Source organism: Hoplias malabaricus, chromosome 5 (assembly GCF_029633855.1).
Source record: "Hoplias malabaricus isolate fHopMal1 chromosome 5, fHopMal1.hap1, whole genome shotgun sequence".
NCBI lineage: Eukaryota > Metazoa > Chordata > Actinopteri > Characiformes > Erythrinidae > Hoplias > Hoplias malabaricus.
Window position 1 is genome coordinate 16376131 of NC_089804.1, and position 21194 is coordinate 16397324.

A 21194-nucleotide genomic window follows, 5' to 3' on the forward strand; every position below is an offset into this window, starting at 1 on the left:
ATAGTGGAGCAGTGTAGCCTTTTTAGCCGCAGCATACATATTGTTAATCTGATCTCTAATAGATTACAGTAATCTAATCCAGCCAACCAGCCGCTTCACATTCCCCAACTGCTCTTGCTTTACTTGCTCTACCTTTTATTCATATGTTAATTTCATTCATTAATAAGTTATTCAGTTAATTCTTGAGAGTTCCATTTCTTCTCTTTCTCTGAAAGTATAGAATAGCTTAGGCTTTGAGATGACTGATATTTAGATGCCTCCATGTTGGTACTGTTCCTCTGTGGATATAGCTGTAATGTGAGCTCTCCTTTCTGAAAGCCCCTAAAGACATATTAATATATAAACAGGTGAAAGGCTTGTGTACAGACACAATTAACTACCAGATCCCTGGGGGTTCTTTTAGGATTAGCCTCTTGCTGGAAGGGTAGGCAGAAGCAGGAAGTTCATTTTTGACTGAGAGGAGGAAACGTGTGATAAGCTGCTGGATGCAGACTACTGACTCTTTCCCCTCGCTTTCCAGCAGGATTGCTCAGCAAGCATTTTATTAGACCACTCGACTCATGGCTTAGCCTTGGACTGACCAGGCCCTGCACTGTAAGAAAAATTGTCACTGCGGTGGTACCCTTGTCAGTACCTTTCAAGTAGGGAACTTAATTGTACTTAATTGTTTCTATATCAGTTATATATTTTTACATTGTGTTGATTGTTATACACCCATTTTCATCTCCAGGACTTTTTTTTTCTATTCGTTCTATAACGAAAAAAGAATGTAATGTACGTTTAGTGAACACAATTGGACATGAAAAACTCTCTTGTACATTTAAAGGTATATTTACACTGTTTGTATCTTTAGGAACAATAATGTACCTGTACCATACGTTGTGTGTTTGGGCTTTCTTTTTCTATATAAGGAGAGTACCTAGGTGGCACGCCCAATGAGAGTCTCCCTTACCCAGAATTCACAATTCACTAACCATGCTGCTAAAATCGGCAGCCAGGCTTTCAATATATAAACAAAGCTTGTGTAATAGTTCAGGCCTTTCTGGCGGACATCAGACCTGTGAATTCAAAACAAGATTTATCACGACTAACTGGAGCTCTTGTGCAGCTGCATATATGGCATTTGGAATAAATTTTTTCCTACCACAACAATAAAGCTCATTACAGACAGCACTGATGCAAAATTAACTACTGCATATTTTAAAAATACTTTATAAGTGTCCCAATATTAAATTATTTATTTATTTATTTATTTGTTCATTATTATTATTATTATTACAAATTACAGTACACTGTAGTGACAACATTTGCAAAAAAATAATCAGATTGCTTAATAATTCATTCATTATCTGTAACGACGGAGCCTACCCAGAATCACTGGGCGCAAGTTGGGAACACATCCTGGAGGGGTTTGAAGGGCAACACACACTCACATATTTACTCACAAACTCACATCTATGGACACTTTTGAGTCGCCAATCCAGCTACCAACGTGTGTTTTTGGACTGTGGGGAGGAAACCGGAGCACCCGGAGGAAACCCACGCAGACACAGGGAGAACACACCAAACTCCTCACAGACAGTCACCTGGAGGAAACCCACGCAGACACAGGGAGAACACACCACACTCCTCACAGCCAGTCACCCGGAGGAAACCCATGCAGACACAGAGAGAACACACCACACTCCACCCACGCAGACACAGTGAGAACACACCACACTCCTCACAGACAGTCACCTGGAGGAAACCCATGCAGACACAGAGAGAACACGCCACACTCCTCACAGACAGTCACCCAGAGGAAACCCACGCAGACATGGGGAGAACACACCACACTCCTCACAGACGGTCACCCGGAGGAAACCCATGCAGACACAGCGAGAACACACCACACTCCTCACAGACAGTCACCCGGAGCGGGAATTGAACCCACAACCTCCAGGCCCCTGGAGCTGATACTACCTGCTGCTATTTATTTTTTATAATTTTCTTTTTTTTTGGGGGGGGGGGGGGTGTAGATATTATCAGATAAATCCAAGTCAGTGATTTTGAAGTGTTGCATAAATTACATAAACTGATGTAATTTCACAATAATATTAACATATCAAGCATGTTGCCCTCTGCACATGTAGCTAGCTCTTGCTATATTTGCTCCAACAGCAATTATTTACTTGAATGACTGTACTGTCCTCTTCAAAGAGCTTTCTTCTGGACACCCACAGGTACAACACAAAAAGGCTTCATTCATCCACATCATTCCCTATTCTCTCTCTTGCTTCCTCTGTTTTCTCTTCTTTCTTGTCCTGTCGTTATTTCCTCAGTTAAAGGTTAGCCCTTCATTCAGCCCTTTTTTAAAACTAGTTATCTGCTTTGTCTTTGCTCCAGCCTTTCCGCCCTTAATCACTCTAGTAAGTGCATGATGTCCAACTTAATTGGATGCCCTTTTATGTCTTTGTGAAATGACACACTTCCTTACTTTTTGCAGTCATACAGCCAGGGTGACCAGCATGGACCATAAGGATTAAGTTAGTTTGAAATGTTTTTGGAAAGCTGTGGTAGTCCATGGTGAATTTTTGAAACCTGTTTTGAATCATTATCCTGTTGTAGAAGCCAATATCAGCTTCAGCATTTTAACAGAGGGTTTGACATGTGTTTCCAGGATTTGCTGGTAATCAGTTCTATCCTACACCTGTACAGTACCGTGCCACTGGTGACAGCATAACCCATAAGTATTATAGATCCACCCCCATGCTTCACAGCTGGCATGGTGGTGTTTTAATGCAGTCTAGTATTTGTTTTCCCAGATTGTTTCCTCTGAACTGCACTTTCTTAACTCCACACTGTAGAATTATAAATACCACACACTGAAAATGTTCCTCTCCCTTGCTGGCATTGATTAATTTGTTTTCAGATACTTAGACAGTTGCTTGGAGGAGCTCAAGGTCGCTGGGTGTTTGGAAAATGTTTGAAGAGTCAGAGAATTTGTAAAGCTTTGAAATTGGAGTCTGCTGACAATCCCTAATTACAATTGGTGACCTGCCTCTGGCACGATTTGCTATTCAATGTCTAAGAGCTTGTCAGAAAGAAGTTGAGCCTTTGAAAAGCTTCAGGAATTCAAATGTTTGCACATGCCACACAGATGATTTTGTATATTTTTCATGTTATAAGAGAGAGTACCTCTGCAGGTGGTGTCGCAGTAACACAGCTCCAGAGACCTGAGGTTGTGGGTTCGATTCCCGCTCCGGGTGTCTGTGAGGAGTGTGGTGTGTTCTCCCTGTGTCTGCGTGGGTTTCCTCCGGGGTGACTGTCTGTGAGGAGTGTGGTGTGTTCTCCCTGTGTCTGCGTGGGTTTCCTCCGGGTGACTTTGTGTGAGGAGTGTGGTGTATTCTCTCTGTGTCTGCGTGGGTTTCCGCTGGGTGACTGTCTGTGAGGAGTTTGGTGTGTTCTCCCTGTGTCTGCGTGGGTTTCCTCCAGGTGACTGTCTGTGAGGAGTTGGTGTATTCTCTCTGTGTCTGCGTGGGTTTCCTCCGGGTGCTCTGGTTTCCTCCACAGTCCAAAAACACACGTTGGTAGGTGGATTGGAGACTCAAAAGTATCCGTAGGTATAAGTGTGTGTGTGTGTGTGGACCCACCGCGACCCTGAACTGGATAAGGGTTACAGATAATGGATGAATAAATTGTTACCGTTGAGACTTTTCTGTCTGTCAGGATTAATAAATATCAAAAATAAATATTTATACTCATATTTGGCCTATGACACAATGTTTGAGAAGTCAAAATGACAGGTCTACAAAGAGGACAAGGTGTTGACACATGCCAACGCACAGTCAGATGCATGTAGACACACATCACACATCATTAATTTGGCACCGTCTCAGACACACTCGAGACTGAGCGTACTGTGGACACCACATGCAGACGCAGGGACACTCAGGCAGACGGTAGTGCGACGTGGCACGCAGACACAAACTTAAGCATTTCTGCAGCTGAAACCTGGCGCTCAGCCCATGCTCTTACTACTGCACAAAGCTCTGGGAACCACTTATCGATATGAAAAGGAACACACACTCAGATTAAAACAAGGAGGAGAGAAAGAAGCCTTAATCTTGGAACAAGTGGAGACAGCAGTACTTCCATACTGCAAACTGAGCTGCTGTAAATAGTGATGTACGTCTGTGTGTGTGACTGAGGAAGGGTGTTTGCAGAGTGTATGCGAAGGGAGGAAAGGAAACAGTGGGGGTCCCAACTGGAGGAACTTATTTTTAGACATGACCATGAAGCTTGGGGGACTGAAGAGGGAGCGAGGGAGGGATAAAGCTCCCACGAAAACTTCCACAAAAGGACAACAAGTGAGAGTCTATTGAACAAATAAAGAGACAGTAATACTGCTGGTGAGATGTTTATATCAGAACCATTGGTATGATATTCATTTATAATGTTTTAGCTGTTGATAAATAACCATCATTTAGTTAACTACATTTAGTTCATTTAGAATGGATTGCTTCAGGTTGTTTTCAAAGAACAGTTTAAAATAAATAGTAAGTCTGTTGACTTTAAACCTCCTTAACAGTGTAATGTGAGGGTCGTTTTGGTGTCATTTTAAGAGGAGCCTGGTGTAGCGGTTAAATATAGGACACTATATGTCTTTGTGGCATGTAGATATCACATCTGTACGTCAGGTTTCAGACATCAGCCACAAAACTACTACAGGAAAAAGGTAAAATAAATTACGTCTACTCCTCAAAGTCCATGATTAACCAGTTAAAGCCAGCTTCTTCTTCTTCTAGCCCCTTTTATTGTATTTTATTATTATTATTTTTTACTCGTGTGTTAATGAGGTCCGCTGTGGGGTTCACCGGTGTGAACTGGTTGTGCTGTTTTAGGGGGTATCTTCATGTTTTTCAATCCCCTGAGCTTTTCATCACTTTGACCCATTCAGGTCATGCTAAACCAACATCAGAGCTCACCAGGGGTTAAGAGTGTCAAGTGATCACGATGCAATGTTTGTATTTTGAGTATAAGGCCTGACACTGCACCATAACAGATAACTACAAACATATTGCCATTTCCCTGGTTATGAGTAGAACTGAGCTTTATGCTTCAGCATTTGGAAAATATTGTCTGTTATCAGGAGCTGAGCACAGTGTAACATAGTTTTTCCTTTTCCTATTGTCTTTTAATAATAATAACCTCGAGATTTTACTCTGCTGTGTTACTTACAGAATCCGAGTCTGCTGAGTGCCGTTAGAAAACAAACATGATGGAAAAATGAAAAGGAGCATTTCAGATTCTGCCAAAGAAAGTGGATGATGTGGTGGTGTTAAAATGAATCATAAATGAATCATCTGTTTCTTGGGGTCATTTGCACCTCAGCTTTTCGAATATTAACTAACAACGAGTGGCTACTCAGGTGTTTTCTGCTCAAAACTAACCCTATTAGGCTTTCAGCGTTGACATGCCCAAATAGAGGGTGACCAGACGTCCTCTTTTACCCGGAAATATCCTCTTTTTTAGACTTAAAAAAAATGTCCGGGCGGAATTTCACAAACGTCCATGATTTTGTTTTTCTAGAGCTTACATAGAACTTCGAGAAGTTTCGTTCACAAACGAGTCCCGCCCTCCCCTACTCCGATTGGTTCGCTTGAGTGAGAAGGCGGCGTGGTGAAGTAGCCTAAAATCTTCTGATTGGACGTTCTGGCTGTAGAGCTACCGTTATTGGTCGATAACCTTCTCTGTAAACATTTAATTGGTCAGTCTGCACGTCAGTAGCCCCCCCCGCCCCCCCCCCCCCGGGTACACACACCACTTCAGTTACCTGCCTCTGAATGTAATTACATTTGTTAGAAACTACATACTATAACTATAACACTAATTCTCACAATAGTGCGGCCCAGTAAACCTTATTATGTTGGTCCATATAACGTAGGCTGTTTTTTTTATTTCATGTCAAACCAAGTGTGCACTGGTGTGCTCTTGATTATTATGTGACATGACATAAAGGCAATGTGTAAGGGTTTAATATCAGTATGGCATCTCGTCCACGTCATGCAGCTCTTCTACATATGTTAATGCTTTATAAATCTTTCTCCCTCTAAGTTGCGGTCTGATTTGACTGCAGCAGTTTGTCGTTATGGTATTCCCAGAACCCAGTGCCAGAGAGGGGATTTGCAGCGCATCCGCCACAGATGGACAAGCCAATCCAGGCTAACACATCAGAATTGTGCTGTTAGACACAGTTTGTTGGTTGGGTGTTGTCTTACCTGTTAGAAAACTGTTCTGTACTTGCGCCATCTGCTGGTCAGAACCAGGCAGCGGCAAAACAAGCACCCTGGTATCAGCTAAATGCCAGTGCTGAAGCAAACATTTTGCTGTTGTCAGCCGCAGCTTCAACAGGTATGTACCCTTCCACATAGTTAACACCACCCCTAAAACTCCCCCTCGGCCTTGCAGGGTACAGCCAATGGCAGAGGATTGGCAGGTAGCCAGCATAACCTAGCGTATTTGGGAGGGTTACATTCTTGCAGTAAAAGTGAATGGACACAAAGCAGTCAGCATTCCTCTCTCCCAGCACATTTTTTAAAGGGGAACTCGAATTCACGCTGCAGCCAATGGCTCTGGTCCTCCCTGCCGTGCCACTATCCCATGGGCCTAATGAGTAGTAATGCACAGCATATTAGGCGCTTGTTTACACCCAGCTGTCATTATTTCAATAATACTCCGATTAGATCTCAGGGGAACTGATTGATGTGGTTAATGTGGCACAATGGATGATACAGTGTGTAGTGGGACAAAGCGCTATTACAAAGCCTTTGATAATTTGTTTTAAAACATCTCTTAACATCTATGTTTTCCCTATACAACACAGTCTGAGCATTAGATATGTGGTGTGTTCCAGGACCGGAAGCTGACCAAGGCGGAGCAGCAGCGTTTCAAAGAGGAGGCGGAGATGCTGAAGGGTCTGCAGCACCCCAACATTGTACGCTTCTATGACTCCTGGGAGTCCGTACTGCGAGGGAAGAAGTGCATCGTCCTAGTCACGGAACTGATGACCTCGGGAACACTTAAAACGTTAGCCTTAACTCTTTCTTCATTCTTTCTGCCTCTTTGTCTCAAGCTTAAGCCAGATTCCCTGGTTATTTATAATCCGAAGGCTACAGTGACAAACAGAGTTGAGCTGAGTGTAAGAAGCACTCAGGCTTTGTAGTTATTTCTTAACATAGACTTGTTTCTATGGTGATGTGCTTCAAGGCTTTCTCCACCCTAAACCATAGAGAATAAGTGCTCTCCAGTTACCATGATGACTTTTCACTTTACATTTGCTTGATAATAAAGAATATTACTTTAGCTGATGTTATAATATGGAGACGTAGTTTGAGGCATTGATTCTTTGTAACAGACAAAATCACACCACGGTTTTGTCGAAAGAACTACGGTGCCATTGCTGTTACAAGTGATTGTTTTGGTGGCTGTGTGTTATACAGGTACCTTAAGCGATTTAAGGTGATGAAGCCAAAGGTGTTGCGCAGCTGGTGCAGACAGATCCTGAAGGGCCTGCAGTTCCTGCACACACGCACACCACCAATTGTACACCGGGACCTCAAATGCGACAACATCTTTATCACAGGCCCTACTGGCTCGGTGAAGATCGGAGATCTGGGCCTGGCCACTCTCATGAGGACCTCCTTTGCCAAAAGTGTCATAGGTGAACGCTCAAATGCATTCTTGTATATGTATTTTATTCGTGGGATACCGCTTTAATGCTTCAGTCAGAAATTACTGCAGCTGGCAAGGTCTTTTCTCCACCTATATGCCATATTCTAATTATCATCCACTATAGATCCTCACATAAAACTCTTCTCGTTACTCAACAAAAAAGCTGTCTCTCAAACTCTAAACTCTACCAGAGGGCACTGTAAAACCTATGTGTTGACAGAGGCTCTAGGCTCAAGAGTGAAGAAGAACAGAAACCAGGCAAGTGCAATTATAGTAATGCTACATCTAAGCCAGATATCTAGCGCTCTGCTCAGCAGCTTCACACACTCTTTTACCTGGAGCTGTCAGAGTGTTACCTGCAGCAGGGCTCTTTCTCACCTTGCTTTAGTCTCACCTCAATTCAGAGGACACGAGTTATCCAATGTTATCTTACTTCCCTAAGTTATGTTAATTCTGTTTGTACTGATTAGGGTTAATATACAAATTTTTATCAAATGGTAAATGGCAAAATAGACCAAACATAATTGTTTATTAGTAAAATAATGCTTTGAAAAATGATTTATTACTATGACTAAGATGATAATGCCTAGTTTTGTTCATATAATACCCAAGGCCAATGTTGGAATCTTATTTATAATCCTTAAACAGGAAACTGAAGAAAGAGTAAATAAATAAATAAGCAAACACAAATGAAATATTTTATCATTTGCAGACACTCCCTGCAAAAGCTCAATTCAGGGAGGTAGCATAATATTTTCTTTGTTTATGAACATTGCCACAGCACTGCAAAGATTTGCCCACAGAGAAACATCACAGCTCTCTCTCTCTCTTCTCTCTTCTCTCTCTCACTATCTCTCTCTCTCTCTCTCTCTCTCTCTCTCTTATCTCTCTCTCTCTCTTATCTCTCTCTCTCTCTTCTCTCTTCTCTCCTCTCTCTCTCTTCTCTCCTCTCTCTCTCTTCTCTCTCTCTTTCTCTCTTCTCTCTCTCTCTCTTCTCTCTCTCTTCTCTCTCTCACTCTTTCTCTCCTCTCTTTCTCTCCTCTCTCTCATACTCTCTCTCTCAGAAAACAATTGATTTGCAGGAGATTGTGATTAATTTGTGGGCATCAGGGAGCCCTTGTTAAAGTACAGGAGACTCTCAGAACTTTTTTAAAAACCACAGGCGCTTTGGGAAATTTACTTGGGGATGAGGTTGAACTGTTTTAATTAATTAATTAATTAATTAATTAATTAGTTTATTTATTTATTTATTTTTTAAAGCAAATTACAGATTGAATGCTTGTTTAAGAGTAATGCCTCTACTAATTTTACTATATTTGGTTGCAGATAAATTTTAGCCCTTGCTATGCTGCTATGTCATTGCTCAGGTACCCCAGAGTTCATGGCCCCAGAGATGTACGAGGAGCACTACGATGAGTCTGTGGACGTCTATGCATTTGGCATGTGCATGCTGGAGATGGCTACATCCGAATACCCATATTCTGAGTGCCAGAATGCTGCACAGATCTACCGCAAAGTCACCAGTGTAAGGATATTGGTTTTGTTTCCACTTAAATTCCATTTAGTTACTGTGGGGTGGTTTCATCTTGCAGCTGACTGTTGTAATGTAAATGTAATTGACAGTGTCCTTGCTGGATTGTACCTCCTGAAATAATGCGAGAGGTAAAATGAAATGAGATTATGGGTTACATATCCACTGCTTTTCTCTGCAGGGGATCAAGCCTGCCAGTTTTGAGAAAGTAAACGATCCAGAAATTAAGGAAATCATTGAGGGCTGCATTCGGCAGAACAGAGGCGAGCGGTAAGCATGTTTCTGTACGCTCTTGCTTGATATGGCTTACTGGAATATTAAGCCAAATGTCTTTTCATTCATCCGTCACTCTTACAACCATAGGCTCTCCATTAAGGACCTCCTGAACCATGCCTTCTTTGGTGAGGACACTGGTGTTCGGGTGGAGCTGGCCGAGGAAGACACCGGCTGCCAGGACTGCCTGGCTTTGCGCATCTGGGTGGAGGAGCCCAAGAAGCTGAAAGGCAAACACAAGGACAATGAGGCCATCGAGTTCAGCTATGACCTGGAGAATGACAGTGCTGAGGAGGTGGCGCTGGAGATGGTGAGAAGGGTTGGGAAGGATAATAAAGGATAGAGGAGGAGACAGACAGTCAGGGTAGACAGATAAAGAGAGAAGGTGACAGAATGAATATGGTATTGGGTAGACTTAAGTAGACAAGACTGGCAATTGCCACCCATTTATCTTCAAGCCTTGATCTACATTTTTTTAAGCGTACGTTGATTTAGGCCACGGAGACAAATTTTCAGTGTCACAAGCAACTAGGTCAACAATGTAGCCTGGTCATTTTCAGGCTGCCAAAAATCTCTATACCATATTCTGATGTACAGTATGATGGCTTTCAGTCTGATTTTGCCTTTTATGTAAGATTTACTTGGGTCAGTATGTCATGGTCCACACCTTAAGGTCAAAAGCATGACCAGATTTACAGTAATAACAGTAATGACTCCCTCTTTCCCTCTCTCTCTCTCTGACACTCCCACCCCCTACTCCTCTCTTTGTCCACTTCAGGTTAAGTCTGGGTTTTTCCATGAGAGTGATGCAAAGGTGGTGGGGAAATCTATAAGAGACAGAGTTGCTCAGATTAAGAAATCTCGGGAGAGACGTCAACAGCAGAGTCTGGAAGAGCGGCGAGACTCCTCTGCCCCTCCTCCTGCATCCTTACCCCCTGTACACCCTTCCTGCCCCTCCTCACTGGGCCCTGGGGCTACTGCTGCTCCAGCTGCAGTAGCTGCTGCTCCTGTAGGGGCCACTGGGGGTAAGGGCGAGGCAGAGGACCTGCCAGAGGTGGATCAACATGTGCGACAGCAGATCCACAGCAGCACCACCACTGGCCCTGCAGGTATCTGTTGAGTATTATATGGATATTAACTGCCGTGTGTATTTTGGTCATTAATGATCATAGTGGGAAGTTTCATCTTCATCCAATATTTTTTAAATGATAATTTTGAGATCTCCAGTATGAGAAGGTCAGCCACAGAAGTAAACAACTCTTTCAGGAAATGGCCAATATGAGGTCTGAGAGAGAATAAAGATGAAGAGATTTGCATGTATAGAAGATGAGAACTGCTTGCTGAACCAAAGTAGAGCCTTAAAATGTTTATAATGTATTCCAGTGCCAGTTTGTAGTGCTTGTCACATGCAAGTGTTTGTGCATAAAAACATGAAACGTTTTAATGTAATTTAGCTTTGCCTTTGTCACATGAACAGAGCAAGTGTTTTGTTTGTGATGCCCTCTTTATGTCTATTTTCTAGCATGCATTTCCTGTATTCTGCTTCTGTTTTATTTTGATGGCAGTGCTTTATCCTAAAAGAGTGCATACATTCTTATTGCTTATGGTATCATTCATTATTTTATGTTTTCAGAAGTAGAGAGCATCTCTGCAGTCAGTGGAGAGTCATTCACAAGTGGACAGAGCCAAGCTTATCCCCATGCAGGAGATTCAGGAAACCCTTATGCTCATGTTCAGACAAGCTACCCTGCTGGAACCTCTGTATGTACTGTTTTACTGAAAACCCTATTCACTAACTGCATACTTGAGAGTCTTGCTGCATTTTCTGTCCTTGTGTGTTTAGTTTGATGTTGGGGGTTTGTTTGTTTCTTGGATTTAGTTCTCGTTCCTGTGGAATAAACACAAGTGCTCAGAAACCACCACTCTTCAATCAGTCCATTTTAAAACTCAACATTGGCAACAGACATTGTCTTCTTTATTTATCAGGTAGTGCAGAGTGCAGGGGTTGCATCTCATCCCCAGATGATTCCTATTGGCCAAAGTGGAGGGGTTCCAAATGTGCCTATTGGCCAGAGTGGTGGGACATCTGGCATGTCCATTGGCCAAACTTGTGGTGGGGCTTCTAACATTCCTGTGGCACAGGCTTTCATTCAACCAGTCGCTGGGGCAACACAGGTTTCATCTGGTGTACTGCAACAGTATTCTCAGGTGAATGTCTCCCTTGTGTCCAGCTTCTCTTCCTGTTCTTAATTTTTCTTCTTTGGCACAGTTTCACTGGACACACTACTGTACATTGGGCTTATAAGTGTGAGTACGTGAGGGAACCTGATTTAGAAGAGCAGGTACACCTACCATTGGAAAGCAGTGTAAAGTATTTTTTAGTTTTTAAGTTGTGTTTCTCGTGGGTTATGTAGAGCCACCACAAAAGTGTTTCACAGTGTATAAACAGCCAATACAGTGTATTCAGGCCACCACAAATGCCATAATTTTGAATTTGAATGCATGTGGTGTTAAAATCCTGCATTGCTGAGTTTCCAACTCTCATGATTTTTCCACAGTCATGCTGAAGTGCATACTTGTCTTTCATGAGCAGTCTTGTCTACTTGTGCTACAGTTATTTGTTAAGTGTGTGCATCTTAATAGTAATCATGACTCATAGTGTACAGGCAAATTCTCGCAGTTTACATTTAGACTCAATTTAATTAGATTTAATGAAGGTAGGCCTGTCTTTGTGATACATTGCAGGTATTAGAACCATGTCTAGCACCGTGTAAGGTCTTTTTACACTTCAGCTACTAAAACATTAGCTTAGGTTAGCAGTAACCGTGGTCTTAAATGATTTAATTATTGGTACCATAGACGTCAGCATGGCAGTGTAAAAACCATGGAAGATTTACCATATGCATGATTTTCCGAGTTCCATGATGCCTAATCTTTAACATTTTTATTAAAGGTTTAATTAGCAAATTTAAAGGTTACAATCTCCCTTTAATAATTCTTTATTAAGCTGGTGTTATGAATTAGAAAATGTAATGCTACTGATATTAGAAACTTGCTGATGGAATGCACTAGAACTGTTAATGTCCTGTTACCCTTGGATGATTAGTGACCCATACTAATGCTTACTTATGCTCTTTTCTCTTCTTTTCACCATTTTCACTCTTCACTCTCTTCAATCATTGCTATACTTACACATATATGCAGTCCCTTGCCCAATACCCAACAGATATACCACAAATGCCACTTCATCAGCCAGGAGAGGCAGCAACCCCTCATGCTTCTCTCATACAGTCACAGACATACCTAACATCCATCTCACCCCCAGCGCCCATTAATGTATTGTCTGCTGGGGATCCCACTGGAGTGTCATTGGGTAGCATGATACCGCAAACACAACACCCTCAGCCTAATGTTGCGCCTTTGCAGCAGCCTGAAATTGTGGCCCAACAAACTGCAGTTCCACCACAACAGATGGTAGATCCACAGACTACATTGCTACAACAGCAACCGTCTTCACAAGCAGCAGACGTAAAAACACAACCACAAGTTGTTATTTTACAACATCAAATGGACCAGCTTCAGCAGCAGAGCATGTTGGTGCAACAGCCTCCAGCTTCGACAGCGTTACAGCCTCAGCAGATTGAACAACCTCAAGTGATTTTGAAGGAGCAGCAGGTGCTTTCAAGTGCAATTCCGCAGCCATATGTCCCACAGCAGCAACAGCAGACTCTCACTCACCCTCAGCAAATAGAGCAACAGGTATTCGCACAGCATCCTGGGGGAGTGCAACAGCAAGCCGTTATTCAACCAGCAGTTCAACAGCAAGTGACAGTACATCAACCCTTACTGGAACAGCAGCAGCAGCAGAGCTTACAGTTGTTACTGCAGCCACAACAGAATCAACAGGTATATATACCACGACAGACTGAACCACAAGAACAGGCCTTGCTACAACAGCAGACAGTGCTGCAGTCGACCACTCAACCATTACAAATTGTGGAGAAACAGCACGCGGCGCTCGTTATACAGCAGCAAATGGAACAACAGCAACAGATACTGCTTCAGCAACAGCAAAATGCTGCAGCTCAACAGAACATTGAACAGCAGCAGCAGACATTACAGCAACAGCAAAAAATAGACCAACAACAGGCCATTTTACAACAGGTGGAACAGAAAATACAACAGCATGCTCTGTTGCAGCAGCATTTGGAGCAACAGCAAGCGTTACTGCAGCAGCAACAGTTAGAACAGCAGCATGCTCTATTGCAACACCAACAACAGTTTGAAAAGCAGCAACAAGCCATGCTACAACAAAAGCAACCACAGTTAGAACAACAGCAAACCCTATTACAGCAGCAGCAGCTTGAGCATCAAGCTCTTATGAAACAACAATTAGAACAACAGGCGTTCTTAAAACAGCAGCAGATAGAGCAGCAACAGCATGTTTTATTGCAGCAGCAGCTGGAGCAACAACAAAAGCAAGCTCTTTTACAACAGCAGCAACAACAAGCACTACTCCAACAGAAGCAACAACAGTTGGAGCAACAAGCCCTCTTGCAGCAACAACAATTGGAACATCAACAAGCTTTGCTGCGGCAAAAACAGCAACAGTTTGAGCAACAGCAGCAGCCTATACTGCAGCAACAACCTCCACAGTCTCAACTACCGCAACAGACTGAGCAACAAGCATTCCAGCCTCTGATTGATCAACAGCAGCAGGTGTTTCTACACCAGCAGATAGAACAGCAATTGCAGCATCAGGCACTACTACAACACCAACAACAACAGACTCTATTTAAGCAACAGCAAGAGCAGCAGCAGATACAACAGCAAGCCTTGTTGCTACAACAGCAGCAACAGCAGTTGGACCAACAAAAAGTTCTTGGACAACAAAATGTGGTCACTCTTGAGACTGCGCAGCAGCAGGCTCTACGCAAACAGCAAGAACAGCAGCAGCTACAGCAGCAAGCCTTATTACTACAACAGCAGCAACAGCAGCAGCAGCAACAGTTGGACCAGCAAGTAGCCATTGGACAGCAACACAGTGCTCCACAACAAACAGTAATGCTCGAGACAGTACAACAAATCAGTCAGATAGTGCCAGGCATGACACAACAGATCACATCTCCACCTCATCAGACACACACAAATCTTACCCAACAGCAAATAGAGCTACAGCAAAAAGCCTTCATTCAGCCACAAACTGTTCATTCACAGCCCCAACCTAGAACATCTGTAGTGGAATCACCAGTTGTTGGACAAGCAGCGTCACAAATGGTTAGCTCCCAAATCCCAAGTCAGTTGCAAACCCCAGTACATGTTCCGCAACTTATCGCTACTCCATCCAAGGGTCATCCTCAACCACAAATCCCACATCAGACTCAAGGTGATCCTGCTCCGCAACTCCAAGGTCCAATCCCAGTGCAGCTTCAAAGTCACTCGGCACCACAGTCTGGAGTTCCAGCTCTAGGACTGGCTCAAGCCACCCAGTTTCAGATTCCTCAAGCCACTCAACAAATCCAAACTCCAGCACAAGCTCAGGCACCTGTACAGTCTCAAATACAGACCCATACTGTCCCAGCACAGACACAGGCTCAAATGGTCATACAGGGACAGAGTATTCCAACGCAAGTCATTTGTCAAGTCCCACCAGTACTTCCAGCTGCTCAAATAGCAAGCCACATACAGGCCCCTTCTACCTTGCTGTCAGCGCAGTATGCTCAAGCTCCACAGCTGGTTCAGCAGGCTATTCAGCCCATTCAGATGGACCTTAGACATGGTACACAACAGCATCAACTGCCATCTCAGCAGTATCACCAAACAGGACTATGTCCAGTATCAGTGGCAACTTCAGCTAGTGTAGTGCCCACTACCCTGACTACCACACAGCAGTATCTGCAGCCAACATCTCAAATTCCACTCCAGCCACACACTCAGCCTGTCCTACAGGCACAGCAACAGCCAGTTAGTATGGCGCTGCAAACTGTCATGCAACCCCTTCCACCCATAAAATCTCAAGTTTCTCAACATTATGAACCACAGATACAGCAAATTCACAAAGTGCAGCAGCAGCCTGCACAACCACAGCTTCAGGCGCAACCAGTTTTGTCATCTGTGCAGCAGCCTCTTCCATCGCAGCAGGCGGCAGTGCCGATAGACCTTAATCAGCAGCCACCTCAACTAGCATCGGCCATGCACCCTGTAGGCCCTTCAAGTCAGGCTCCTCAGACACAAGTTCAGACAGCCCCGCTTTACAGCCAGGTTGTAGCAGGTCCACCACCTTCTCCACAACACCAGCCACAAACATTACTCCCTGCTCACACTCACACCCAGACAAGCACCCAGGCGCAGACACACAGCCACACACAGACACACACCCAAACACAGGCGCACTCGCACACACAGACACTAGCTGAGGCCCAAGGCACATTTGTGCAGGCACCTTACCCACAAGCTGAATTTCCACCCCAACAAGTACCTTCCAGTCCATCCCATACCTCCTTCCACACTCTCACAAACATACAGTCTGCTCCCCCAGCTTCCGAACTCCCTGCATCAGTTCAGGCATTGCAAAGCCAGCCCTCTCTAACAGATATGGTTCCTACCTCCCCTCCTCCTGTCAATGCTTCACAGTCCCTTGGTTCTAATGGCCCTGCCCTTCCCCCGACTTCACTGGCAGACTGTGACTCTGCATTGCTGGGCATTGTTCAGGTACAAAAGCACACAGTTAATGTAACCACTGTATTTTATAACTGAATAACTGGAAATCCTGTGTAGTTTTTGAGGGCAAGAAGGTGTAATGGTAATCCCTTCTAAACAAGGTTAACATATTTGCTGTTATTCTGTATTCTTTTAATCAAACTCGGAATGCTTAACACCCTCAAATTTGACCCTACACTTACAAAATCAAGCTCACTATTATTAGAATGTTTTGATATGTTTTATATGGACTTTTTTAGACTTTTTAACAGTTATATAATTTATTTAAAATTGTTTGTATTCATGATTTTTTTGCATGTACTTGTTTTTGTGTCTCAATTTAAATGAACAGGAGAGTCCAAATCAGTCCACAAACCGAAATTCTTCTTCAGGGTATGATTCCCTATGTTTTACTTTCATTGATACTTGTTATTAAAGCCAAGGATTGTGTAGTTGTTTGTGTTTTAGTGCCTCTAGTTTATCTACAAACTGCATGCTGATTTTTGTTTATTTATTACTGCCCTCTGTCTTTAATTCAGTGTTGGGTCAATGTTCCCTTTTCTGATTTTCTTTCAACCTACTACCTCCAGCTCTGCTCCAGCCAATGGAGAGGAATCTCAGTTATTACTGGTCAATGGGAAACTGGAGCGAGTAAAGACTCAAAGGAGATCTTCTTACCAGCGGCCTGAGAGGACCACTCATTTCCAGCTAAGCATGCTGCAGGTCTGCATTAACATACACAGTAATCAAAGCATTATAATGAAATAAGTTCAATAAGAAACCCTAGCTGAAACAGAAAGTGCGTATTTAACTAAAAACTGAGAAAGAATGTACGTTTATGCGTTTGGTAGGTATCAAGCACTGGAGACAACATGGTCGAGTGTCAGCTGGAAACCCATAGCAACAAGATGGTCACTTTCAAGTTTGATATTGAGGGAGATGCACCTGAGGACATAGCAGATTACATGGTAAGAATTTTAGCAGCTGAAAGCATTTTCTGAATTTATGTATTGGAAATTAAATACTATTAGGATTTATTTGCGTTTGTATCCTAACTTACTCAGTTGTAAATGCTTTTAAAAGTAATTATTTCAAACGTTTTTTGGCATGTTTTGACTTGCTTTAGTGGAGTGAAGGTATGTCTAAATTTTCTGGCATAGGTGGAAGAGGATTTTGTCCTTGATTCAGAGAAAGAGAAATTCGTAGAGGACCTGAGGGCTATCGTAAAGAAAGCACAGGAGATTCTCAGCACTCTGTCACAGGTTTGGCTGCTCTACCTTTTATCCATATGTTCGTTTTATTCATTATTAAAAATTATTCAGTTAATTCTTGAGAGTTCCATTTCTTCTCTCTCTCTCTCTCTCTCTCTCTCTCTGTCTCTCTCTCTGTCTCTCTCAGTCTGGGTCTATGGAACAGTTACATGTGAGCACCCCTTCAAGTTCAACTGGTGAGCGTCTTGATTGGTCTTGTTAGTAGTGCTTAGTTTGCTTAGGGTAAGGATTTCTAAATAGTGGATTACCCTGGTTAATTTGTTTTCAGATTCTAGTAAGATATTTTACCAGGTTTACCTTATTGGAGTATTACTGAATGTCTCCCCTTTCTCACTTACTCCATCAGTGGACTCGGCCCCTCAGTCTTCTCCAGTAGGTCGCTGGAGATTCTTCATCAACCAGACAATTCGTCATCGTGATTCTCAGTCCAACCAAGGAGCCTCCTCTCCACCCCCAGGAGGGGAGACCCAGAGCCCTAAGTCCACAGAAGCTAGAAGAGGTACTTAACACAGGCAGTGTTAACCTTGAAATGGACTTAAGTTGAAGCCTATTTAGACTTAAATAAAAAATAGTTCTTACTGCTGAGTAGTTTGAGATTCCAGTATTGATACTAACCATTCGTTCATGCTTACTTTAGCTTCGGATCATGAGGCTTCCCAGCGGAGTGATAACCTTCCTGGACTCATGTCTCCACCGTGTTCCTCGTTTTCAGCTCCTTCTCCCCCAACTTCCATCGTATCTGTCCCAGCCTCAGCCACTGCTCCGTCTGTTCCTGATGCCGCTGCCATAACCCCTCAAGACATAGTAGCTAACCCCCAGCCAGCTCCTGGTACCACCATTCAAGCCCCAGTTCCCCAATCCCTTCCTGCTGCCACATATTCTGTGACTGAACCTGTCCCCACACCTGCCTTCAGCATTGCCTCAGTAGCTGGAGATACTGTTGCCATTGTGCACAGCATGTCTGAAAGTCAGCAGGCTCTCTCTGGCTCCGCAGCTCAGAGCACCCCTGGGTTAAATCTTGGTGACCAAGTGCAACAGCAGTTGCCCACAGCTGCGGTACCTACAATGCAAAAAAATGAGATAATTCAGCAAGCCCTCCCACCTCATCAACTGAAGGAGCCTCCGTCAGTACAGCCTTCAATGGCAAGTATTGACCAAGCTCAGATGCAGCACAAGCAGCTTCTTCTACAGCAGCAACAGCAGGCAGTTCAACAAACAATACAGCAGTCAGTGCATCAGCTAAATCAACAAGTACAGCTTCAGCCTAGCCACATAGAACCACACGCCCTGCTTCAGCCTATGCTGATGGAAAAAATACCCCAGCCTCTAGCCCAAACCAGTCTTCCCACAGCACTTGAACAGACCACACAGTATACAGCCTTTCAAGCCCAGCATGCAGTATCCCCCTTGCACCCGGTGCAGCAGCTAGTACTGCAGCAGATACCCCAACAACAGGGGCAGCCCGAACCGCCACTACAACCAGTAAGTCAGCAGACTGCCCATTTACTGTCTCACCCTCCCCAACAGCAAGCCAGCCTGGAGCAGATGAAGACACAGGCCGCAGCACAGCAGCATCCAAACCCTATGCAGCAATATGTGCAGCAAGAAACCATACAGGCTCCCACAGTGCTGTCCATGCAGACGCAGCAAGGCCTCCAGACACAAGATCCCTTACAACACAGAGCCCAGGCTCAGTCTGTGATACCACAGCAGGTACCTGCTGAGCAAATGCACCCCCAATCGATGATGCAACAGGTGCCACAGGAGGCACTGCCCTCTCAGCCTGTGGCACCACCTGTACAGAAGCAGCCATCATTTCAGCAGTCTGAATCAGAGCTCTCCACAGGGGATGCAAGCATACCAGAGGATGGCCAGTCTGGTCCCCTCCAGCCTCCATCTGAAATCTCATTGCCTCCTCTGCCACTCTTGGAGACCCCTCTGCCACCCCTGGCACATGTACTGACACCCTCCCCTGCCCAGCCTTCCTCAGTGGCTGAATCGGACAGTGAGGGCCCCCCAAAAATTGAGTTTGTGGACAACCGCATAAAAACGCTGGATGAGAAGCTGAGGACACTGCTGTACCAGGAGTACAGTGGCAGCGGATCTACATCAGCAGGCTCTGCCTCTGCTTCCACACAAGCCGCTGCCTCTGCCTCAGCCACGGCTTCTGTTTCCGCTGGGGGAGAGGAGTCGTCTGAGTCTCATTCACTGCCTCCCTCTGCTTTCTCACCCCCTCCTGCCTCCTCCTCAGACACCTCCCCACATTCCTCCTCCTGTACCACCTCGTCCACCACCCCCCGTTCATCATCCACCTCTCCAGATGGAGAAAAGGAAAGAATGGAAGAGGAGAATGTGACCCAGTCCACTCCAGCCTTCTCCACTGCTGTGGAGTGTCAGCCCGCTTCCTCATCCTCCCCTCCTTGCTCCCTCATGTCCCACCCACAGGAGCTGGCACCTGGACCTCCGCCTCAACCTGGTGAACCCACAGTCCTCGTAAGTTGTGCCTGGGACCCTTGTATGTGCCACTGAATCTTGAGGTTTTTTTTTTTTAATTGACACTCCATTACAGTACAAGAAGTGCAGACAATAGGGCTTTTATTTTTTGGTTGCACCATTAAATAAGCACATGTTAATATCTGGGATTTTAGATGATATTGTGATTAATTAATAACTACTCTTTGTGTAGTTAATTGCAGTTAATTACAGGCTACAGCCATTTACTCCTACATACAGTTACACAGCAAAGACTTTTAGAGGTAATCTGATCTACTGCATCTGTTACTTTCTGCAGTAAAATAACCACAAGGTCCATGAACCAGCAGTGTGTTCAGCATGGTTTTGTTTACATTTACTAAATGGAGTTTCTGACCTTTTGCTCTCCCCTTAAGGAGAGCCTCTGATAGTGACTGGAAATCAAACAGAGAAACTATAAAAACGTGCAAACCTGTCTGTTTAACAGTTAAACAGAATCTGAGACACTGACACATGCTTCGTAGTGTTCTTAGTGGTTTTGTTGGTTCTTCTAATTTAATTTAATTAGTTGGCACATAATGGGAAAACTGGGATGGGGCAAAGTGGAACACAAAGCGTATTTATTTTGTTGATTATGTAAATATCTTGGTTACGTCTCTGTATTTTTTTCTATATTTTTGCTGACGTTCGAGCATGTTTTTATGAATTGGATCACTGTATAACTCTGTTCCTCCACTAACCATTTCATTCTTTTGTACCGTGTATATGTGTGTGTTTTCCCGTCACTGCATTTCTGACACATCTCCACATCTCCCCCTCCTACTCCTTTCCATGTATGGTGCCCAGGCTGCCCCTTCCCTCTCTGAAAGCAGTGCTCCTGGAGATGTCCTGTGGCCTCCCCCCTCCCAGCAGCCCATCCCCCTGCGGCCCGGACAGCAACAGCAGCAGCACAATGCAGGAGGTGGATATTTTGGCCTAAACCTGACATGTCCTAGTATCAGAAATCCTGTTAGCAAGAAATCCTGGACTCGCAAATTCAAAAGCTGGGCATGCAAACTGCGCCACTCCGCCAGCTTGTTCAAGAAGCCCAGAGTCCAGCAAGGTAGCGTCTGCACAGAGCGAGAGAGCGAGAGCGAGTGAGGGGTGTGGGTGGGCTAGGAAGTTAATTGAATGTGTAGATTACAAGTAATATAGCACATGTAGCTGACCCTTACCTTTCTAGATAGGGATTTAGC

The 21194-nt window shown here is 44.1% G+C and overlaps 1 protein-coding gene across 2 annotated transcripts in view; it reads left to right on the top strand.

The window, feature by feature from the left end:
• Positions 1-21194, top strand: part of wnk3 (WNK lysine deficient protein kinase 3) — a 55900-nt gene that overhangs the window by 24904 nt on the left and 9802 nt on the right. Inside the window, exons 3-19 of one of the 2 annotated variants that reach the window (XM_066670124.1) lie at positions 6896-7068; positions 7482-7702; positions 9081-9238; positions 9426-9514; positions 9608-9827; positions 10296-10626; positions 11151-11278; positions 11504-11725; positions 12722-16228; positions 16569-16609; positions 16807-16939; positions 17068-17184; positions 17377-17478; positions 17615-17663; positions 17834-17986; positions 18125-19980; positions 20806-21061. In XM_066670124.1, coding sequence (XP_066526221.1) covers positions 6896-7068; positions 7482-7702; positions 9081-9238; positions 9426-9514; positions 9608-9827; positions 10296-10626; positions 11151-11278; positions 11504-11725; positions 12722-16228; positions 16569-16609; positions 16807-16939; positions 17068-17184; positions 17377-17478; positions 17615-17663; positions 17834-17986; positions 18125-19980; positions 20806-21061 — 7756 coding nt within the window. The remainder of the gene's footprint in view (positions 1-6895; positions 7069-7481; positions 7703-9080; positions 9239-9425; positions 9515-9607; positions 9828-10295; positions 10627-11150; positions 11279-11503; positions 11726-12721; positions 16229-16568; positions 16610-16806; positions 16940-17067; positions 17185-17376; positions 17479-17614; positions 17664-17833; positions 17987-18124; positions 19981-20805; positions 21062-21194) is intronic. The other variant, XM_066670125.1, reaches the window with a different exon arrangement.